At 35.8% G+C, this 9,134-nt stretch overlaps 1 protein-coding gene across 3 annotated transcripts in view; it reads left to right on the forward strand.

The window, feature by feature from the left end:
- The window catches only part of LOC121419370 (protein numb homolog), a 69,932-nt gene extending 60,798 nt beyond the window's left edge, over positions 1-9,134 (forward strand). For all 3 annotated transcript variants that reach the window (XM_041613805.1, XM_041613804.1, XM_041613807.1), the window contains exons 6-9: positions 183-390; positions 2,988-3,194; positions 6,967-7,242; positions 8,476-9,134. In XM_041613805.1, the coding sequence (XP_041469739.1) occupies positions 183-390; positions 2,988-3,194; positions 6,967-7,242; positions 8,476-9,053 (1,269 nt within the window). In that variant the 3' untranslated portion in view covers positions 9,054-9,134. The remainder of the gene's footprint in view (positions 1-182; positions 391-2,987; positions 3,195-6,966; positions 7,243-8,475) is intronic.

Consider the following 9,134-nt stretch of genomic DNA (forward strand, 5'->3'; position numbering starts at 1 on the left):
GTGTTGAAAATAATATTTTTGAAGGAGGCAAAGTTTTTTGTTTGTTTATTTTACAAATGTATTGGATGACCATTTTTATTTTTACATAAATGTTATTGCTCCAACCATTGTTCATAAAATCTATATACATTTGAATGAGGCTTCATTTCACCTTGATGATTAATGGTTGGTTTGTATCTCAGGGTGAACGTCTGAGCCATGCGGTGGGTTGTGCATTCGCAGCATGTCTGGAACGCAAGCAACAGAGGGACAAGCTGTGCGGAGTCAAGGTAGAGTTTGATGTCAACAAGACAAGCTTTACCAGACAAGGATCCTTCAGGGTACCTACTATGACTGAGGCTATGGATGCAGCTGAAGCACGTAATGCTATAGAAGAGAAGGAAAATGAAGGTATGAGATTGTCATGTCACAGGGAAGGAAAGGATAGAATCAAACATTACACATAGGTTTCATGGTTTATGTTAAAGGGATACTCTGGGCAGAAGATATTTATATAGATCTCAATAAATAGAGTAAAATTCACAGAGCAAAATGCTGAAAATTTCATCAAAATCGGATAACAAATAGCGAAGTTATTGAATTTTAAAGATTTGCATTATTCTGGTGAAACAGTTCTTGGCATGTCTTTATGATTATTCATGAGGTGGGCTGATGATGTCACATCCCCACTCTCCTCTTTCACATGATATTACATGAAATCACAATTGTTTTTCCATAAATGTGTATGGTGTGTCTCCGTTATGATGAAATTAGTCGCAAAAATGAATAATTAATGCACCTAATCAGTAGTTAATCCAATTGTTTTATTTCTTGGTAGAAATTTTTGAATAAACTTAATTTCATATGATAAAATACAAAAGAACAAGTGGAGATATGACATCATCAGCCCACCCAATGAATATTCATGAAGAAATGCCTAGAACTGTTTCACCGGAATAATGCAAATCTTTAAAATTTGATAACTTTGTTAGTTGTTATCCGATTTTTATCAGATTATCAGCATTTTGATCGGTGAATTTTACTCTATTTATTGAGATATAAATGTCTTCAGCCTGGTGCATACCCTTTTCACAAAGAAATATGTAAAAATGGAGCAAAATCGAAATCAGAAAATAAGGTTTTGGTGTTGTCCCCAAATCCAGACCTCAATGTAACCCTTCCTGCAAACAACTCTTCAAGTCAAAAATATTTCACTGATAGAAAAAAGATAAATCATCCCCTTTGTTTTATTCATTAAATTATTAAGTTATCGGAATCATTTTGATTTGATGATGAATTCCATGAAAGATCATGGAGGGATAAGATATCAAAGTCAAAGTTAGAACAAATTCATGAAATTCATTTCTTAAAACTAAAATTGTATTTTGCCTCCAAGCCATTGTCACTGTTTTGAAATATTTTTTTAAAGAGAAATGATAAATAACCTTTTTCCAGGGAAACAAGATTGAACATTCCAAGCATGTTAGATTATGTTTCCCAGAGTACCTCCAATGGGAGATTGAATGTTCATGTCTTAGGGCCATTTCAAATGAAGGCTGTAACATATATGCCGCAAGACGGGTGCATTTAAATCCAAGCAACTCTCTTCAGCTAGAATCATGAATCAAAATGCAAACACAAAGATTCTGTTTCTATGGGATGTGTTCAAGGATTTCCTCCTCATTTTAGGTCACTTCATGTCAGGGTTTCATGAAGTATTTTTTCAGTGATTTTCATTGACTGATTTGTTTTAAGTCGATCAGATGCTAGGATTTACCATACAAAGTTTTGACACAGCAACAGCTAGCCAAACATTTTGAATAAATGAAAGACCTTGTCTGGCAGTTTGTTTTGGATTATTATTTTCTTTTATTGTAAAGTTCTTTAATTGTAAAAAATCTAAATGCTAATAACCATAATACCCAAAGCTGAGAGATTTTAGAAGTTTAACCCAATAAATTTGTGCAGGTTCATACTTAATTCATCACAGTGATCATATGATACATATTCGACCATACCCTTTAATTGTCTCGTTTAAACAAGCCATACTTCAAGTGATTATTGTATGTAAAATCATATTTGACAGGTCGAAACGGAATCTCCCTCTAGCTATATAATACCGTCATAACGGATGAATAACACCTGCTTGAAAATTAAAGGGCATTATTTGTTAGGATATTGTTGGCTGATACATTATGTTAGGTAAATGAAACTTTTTTCCATGTTGCAATATTATTATCTATCTTATTTTGTCCATTCTTTCTCTTTTTTTCATAATGAAGAACAAAATGTCCAACACAAGTATGAAACAACATTGATAGCTATATTTTATCATGGACTATATTGACATGTTCTCTAATTGTTAGATTTCTTTGGAAATATTTCTGCCAGGAACATGTAGGCCTACATGTATTTTGAAATAGAAATTTGTGTATGAAAATGATAATTTTGAATCTAATACACCCAAGTGACCTTTATAAAAACTTCAGAAATTATGTATACCATCTTTTATACTGCTAAATTATGCTTTAATGAGGCACTCCATTGTATCTTCCCTTTTTTTTAAATAATGTAACTGGAAACGATTTTCAGGATTTCCTTCAAGGGGTTATTGTCATTGTTAGTTATTGTTAATTGTTGAGGATTTTTTTTATAAATTATGAAGTCACATCAGATTACATGGTTTAATAACTGCAATCTTTAATCACAAATTTTCAATCGAACATTTATTTGTTTGTTTTGATTGATTGAATAACTGGTTTATTTTCAAAATCTGAAAAGGTCCAAATAAACTGAACTACATCATGAAATATGTAGCCAATATAACATACAAAAACTCACCACATGTTGATATATTATTATCAGTTGCTATACATGTAACATAAATTATTCAATGATGAATGTTGTATAAAGTATGAAAGACAAGATAAGATATGATGGCACTAAGATTGATATGAAGGTGAAGTTGAAGTAAGCACATAAAAAAATCTTGTCTTTTAATTTCACAGAAATTCCTGCAGCAAAGGACATCGCTCCATTGCCTCATGCTATCCCAAGACGACATGCTAGCAGTGATATGTTGATCAGGCAAGGTTCTGTACGCCTTGGTAAAATCAATGAAGCTACACCATTCAAGCGTCAACTCTCCCTCAGGCTTAATGAATTGCCTTCTACGTTGCAGCGCCAACAGCAAGTTCTACAAACTCACCCAGAAGGTAATTTTGAAAATAGAAAGTGGTTTGAATACCATACATTGAATCGTTTTATGTAAATTATGTTTATTAGCTCTCAATTTAGTTGTCTTTGCTGATTCTAATTTGAATTATGTTGTAAGTAGTTCTAACCATAACTCTTACCATATACCTAGCCCAAACTTTGATTTTATCCACTCCTCTGTGTTTGTTCCTCTCCGCACACATTCCCTCTATTCCTCTTTATCTTTTTGTCTCTCTATGTCAGTCTGTATCTCCATCTTTTTCTGTCTCTCCATCTCTTTCTCCATCTGTCTTTATTTCTCTCTAGTTTGTTATTTGTGGGTGATTATTCATTCATTTTGCACAGAGATAATGGGTGGGGCGGGGCATTTGTATCTTCCCAGTACTCCAATGTTACCCTCTTCTTCTGATTTAATGTACTACCCACCCCTAGCCTTGCCTCTCTTCTGGGAATGATGAATTTAAAAGCCCATAAAAAGTAAATAAATGGGAGTTAAGCCAAATCTACTTTCAGTTTTTTATATATTTTTCTCTTTGTAATGAGAGCTGGAAACAATCTTTGAGACCATATCCTGTATAGTATTTCAAGGAAGTCATTGATGGGCTACTACCCATTTTCCCTAATGGATTGCATTCCAGACATGACATCACCCGCTGATGTAAAGAAAACATCAATACCTCTTTTTTTGTTGCTATAAATGTATAGAAATAGAAAAATACCACCTGTTTAAATAGTGACTCTGCTATGCACATATTACCAGTTGTATTCCCAAATATTTGCTTTGAGAGAAAATGTTTTTAGAAATGATTACCTAAATTTTTAGATTATAAGCTGCAGAAAATAGGAAGATAGGATGGTGCAAGACCTTTTTACTCGGAAATAAATTTTCAACAAACGGTAAAATCCAATTGACCCATTTAGAATATGACCTTGATTTTGGACTGAAGAATGTTCAGGGGCCTATTTCATAAAGAGTTGCTATCATAGCAAGTTGCTATGATAGCAACTCTGGTAGAATAGCAGCTTTTACTTGCTATACTAGCAACTTGCTATGCTAGCAACTTTGCATTTCATAAAAGCACATTCGCTGGAAAGTCAGCTTGACTTTCCAGCAAATTATTTGAATAGTCATGTACGAGGCTGATTAGGGGGAAATCCCCTTTCTCTCCAGTTTTTTGTTTTCATTTCAAGTCACAAGTTAAGGTAGAAAGCACTGGCGGATCGGGGGGGGGGGGGGGGGGTCACAGCCGGGCTGTGCCACCCCCCACCTTTGAGAAGCAAAATTAGAAGAAAGCATTTAAAGAGAATATTTTTTTTTGCTTGTTAAATTTTTTTCGGGAGCGAAATTATTATAATAGCAACTGCAAACAGGGTCTGCAGCATAAGACTAGCCGTTGAAGCAGAGTGATGGTGCAACGGGTACGGTGATAGAAGAAAATATCCATTTTTCATAGGATGACATAGAATTGTTTCTCCGGCAGGTATGTTTTTAGAAAGTGTATGTATTTTAGCCCTGTGGCAGGGAAAAGATTATTTTGAAAAAGGTGAACATGTCATATTATTGCCCGTCGAAATTTCACCTTCAACAATTTTTCTACCGTACAATTTTAATCCCAGTCCCACACTTGACTATTTGTGTTGGTAATGCAAGGTTGTATCAACAACAAGGCAGGCGCAGGCCACTGCTGCCTGGTGCAGTGCTGTTAAAAATCACCTGAAGCAAGTAAATTTGTACGCTCTAATTATGCATGAAACATCGAAAATGACCTTAAAAGATTATTCTTGTTCATAATGGAAATGATTTTTAAGTTATCAGTTTCCACGGTGAATATAAACCATTCAGTAAATGGATTAAACAACTGCCACGACTTTTTTTTGGAGAAAGTCACAAGCCGGGAAAAAAAGCAATTTATCATTTTTTAGGGCCATAGGGCTTTTTTTCAGGCCTTCGATTAAACACTTCCACATAATAGATCTACCTTCCTCTATTTTCATGATTTTTTCCCACAAGAAAAAAAAATCCTCTCCATTTGTCTTTTTCTTTTAAAGTCTGTCTATAACCTTTTTTTTTACCTGCCCTGGCCCGGCCTGGGATGAACTGAAAATTTGCTGTCTCGGAAGAAATTTTTCAGCATTTTATTTTTTTCGGTAGGTAAGACATTGCTCTTAATATCCGATCTCTTGTATGAGCCCTGAGTGTGGGCATGCCTGAGCACAACATACGCCATTCTTAATGAAAAACCCTTTACAGTGTCAACTTGACGCTCCCCCATGACCAGCGTCAAATATTCAACCCTATTTGACGCTCCAGTAACCATACTTGACGCTCCAGTAAAAAGTTGACGCTCTTACTGGAGCGTCAACTTTTTATGAAATGCGCTGCAGTGTCAAATATTAAACTTGACGCTGCAAGTGAAAATTTGACGCTGTTTTGGGACTTGACACTGCTACTCTACCTTTATGAAATGGGCCCCTGATTAACAGAGCAGCTTTAAGTATATTGTTTGCTGCTTCTATTTCATTTGACTATTGACAGTATTATTGTTTGTAGATTTGAGCATCGATTCTGTGATAATGTTGTGTTTACAGCTGTTTGAAAATTTGTTGGCTAGTACAAGATTGACGGAAACCACATAAATTTACTTTGGTTGCAGGCCAATACTGTACTTTGGCTTTAATAATTTTCACATTGTTAATCAAAGCATGAATAGCCCCTTATATTTCTTGAAATTCATGATGATCAGAATGATAATATGAATGAGACATAGTGAGAGGTACCGTGTATAAAGGACATCGATTTCTAGCTTGTTAGTAACAAGACACCGTAGAATTGTAGAAACTTTATATCACCTAAAAACATTCCAGGACATGCATGCACCAAGCAGTGTGTCTTGATATTGTAAACACTATCATGTCAGCTAGTGTCATTCCAACATGTCATTGCTTGAGCATTTCACTTGCCGAAGTGACAGAGATATCCTATATATAAAGCTGAATTCCAATAGGTCATACATTCATCTTTGTACCCTTGGAGAATAATGTGTATGTTAAATTTTTACACATGTGGCTATTGGAGAGTGATCATAGAATTTCTAAGAAGTTCTTTTGTTCTCAAATTGAGGTTGATTTTTTTATGGGTCCCTCAATTTGATGACAATAACTACATTTAGATTAAATAAATTTATGTTATATATAATTTGAAATTGTAACCTGTCTATTTTTGCTGAATAGATAGTAATGTAGACGTTAAAAAAAACAGTACTTGTGCACATAGCTCATACCACAAGAAATGACTGCTTGTAGTTGATGATGCTTTCCAAAAGGTTCTTTCGATGATGTTTCACACTTTTCTAAAAGAACAATTTGTATTATAAAATACCAGTATGCTATGTCTTAGAAATAGCTATTGAGTTTGCTATTTCCTCATTTGTGTAGGATCCATTGTTTTTACAAAATCTGTACTTCAAACAAAACTTGAATTAAACTCAAACCCCTTACCCCAATCTTAATCCTCACAATTTTCTTAAACAAAAAGTCCTCTTCAAATCCCTTTCCAGACTGTACCTGTATAGGTAGGATCAATTATCCCAGGAACAAATTTAGTGTCACCATTTTACTTAATAATGTATCATAGTAGTGCTCTGATGGATCTGGCAAAGCTACAAGTAAGTGAGCTTTGAAATAATCATCTCACTTTAGCCTCAAATTAATATTTGTTTATGTTTAACCTTAAATCAATCTTTTTCTTTTTTTTAAATCTGTTTATTCCAGTATCACCGCCCACATCACCACAAGAAACGCCAACCAAAACACCAACAACCAATGGTCACTCTACTCTGATCAACGGTAGCCAAGTGGGTCAGCAGAACCAAGAATCTATATCAGCAGCATGTGCTCAGCTATCTGCTGGTCTATACCAACTCTCTGAACATGAGGAAGCAGCTGCTGCTGCTGCTGCTTCGGCTACTCCTCCACCAGTCCCTCAAAGACCTAATGTATCACAGAGGATACCCACAGAGAGCAGGACTCATCCTCTACCTCAACCTGGTAAATCATCCTTAAGCCCCTGTTCCACTATGCTTCTCTCAACATGATTAGGGAATTGCTCATTTTGGATAGGATCAAGTAAAACATGTGCCTTTCATCTGTAAAAGAGTGTAAATTGTTGATGTCTAGTTTCCTGTGGCCTGAAAAAAAATGATCTGAATGAGTGATCTGAATATTATACAGTGCGTCCCACAAAAAAAGGAAACCCGTGTTCAGAGATAGATTTCACAATTATTTAATATGTTTTTAGTATAAATTTAATACTCGTGGCAAGAGTGGAGTCTCATCTCTAATTTGAAACCAACAGCTTAGCAAATCGTCCATACATGGCAGAGATAGCAAATAAATACTGAGGCATATCAGAAACAATTTGCGCAGAAACTTGCTTGTGAATTTGAATCCTTTCTCGTTTCAGGGATCAGTGAGAGAATCTTAAAAAGAATACAAAAGAATTTCTCATTTTGGATAGGATCAAATAAAAGATGTGTTTTTCATCTGGAAAAAAGTTACAAAGGTTTAAAGGAGAATAATTGTTGATGTCTAGTTTACTTCCTGTTTTAATGCTGCTTTGTATGTAAGTGTGACTTGAAACAACTTTCATGCTGCATGGTGAACCTTCTGGTTTTGCTCCTTCTCACTTTACCTTGGATTAAAAATTGGCATGTTTCTTATTGGGAAGTCAGCAAGAAATGTTTAAACATGCTTACTCCATCTTCACTTTGTTGCTACTACCCTACCTACTCACTTTCACACTTTATACTCACTTTCTGATGGATAGAAGAACAGGGGTTAGGAGTTTTCAGACATTATTTATAGAGATATCTGGCAATGAGTCTATGATGCCTTCCATTAATAGTGTTCATTTCCTTTTGACATTCAAAGAAATCACATCAATTTTTTTTTTGTTGGCACAGTTTCCTTTCTTCAAATGCAGTATGAGAATTGAGTATGATTTTTTGAGAAACCAACCTTAGCTTGGACCAGCCACATAAAATATACTTTAATTTCTGTTAATGCAGTTTGTTTTTCATTGGGTTTTGTCAGATTAACATGAAAATGATTGATTCATATCTTTATCAAAATTCAGTCTCTTTTGATTTTGTATTTTTAATAAAAATGGCTGATGGCATGATAGCGATCCATTACATTACCTCATGTATCAAAGAATCAGCTTGATGAGTTCTAAGTCATTCAAAGACAATTTGAAACCAATCTCTTTTATGCTTACATTAGGTATACTTAGACCTGAACCAGGCCCTATCAAACAGAAGAACCCTTGGGAAGGATCACCAATGGCAAGCTCTACAGGACAACCAACCCCTCCACCCCGCCCCAAACCAGCACCAGGCCTCACCCAGATTACACCAGTGCCAGGTACAGCCATCAACCCTTGGGCAGGAGTCACCCCTCCCTCACTCAATCCATCTAGTAAGCAGAACGACCAATGGTCATCATCACCCATGGTCAACCCTATTCCGTATGGAGGTGCTGCTGTCAATGGTCAGCAGGTAGCATCTGTCCAGGTACATGGAGGAGCCATGCCTATCCAAAATGGAGTCGGTATGCAGCCTCAGCCAATGTCTGCTAACTTCAACAATGCCAACAGCATGGCTATCCAGCAACAGCAGTATAACCAAGGAGGTATCGGTGGAACATGGACAGCCGATCTGTCAAGGACTTTACCACAAAATGTGTATTCTGCAAATCAACAACCTTCTTCTTGGTCTGGCCCTCAACCCAACCAACCATCACAGCCGCCTGCAAATAATCCATTTAACAATGCTGTCAAAACCTTTGAAATCAACCTATGAGGATGTAGAAGAATAGCATCCCACATACAACAAAGACCTGCTGCCTTACAGATGCATACGGACAGTGTGTCTTCATTGCTT

This window comes from Lytechinus variegatus, chromosome 7, assembly GCF_018143015.1.
Source record: "Lytechinus variegatus isolate NC3 chromosome 7, Lvar_3.0, whole genome shotgun sequence".
NCBI lineage: Eukaryota > Metazoa > Echinodermata > Echinoidea > Temnopleuroida > Toxopneustidae > Lytechinus > Lytechinus variegatus.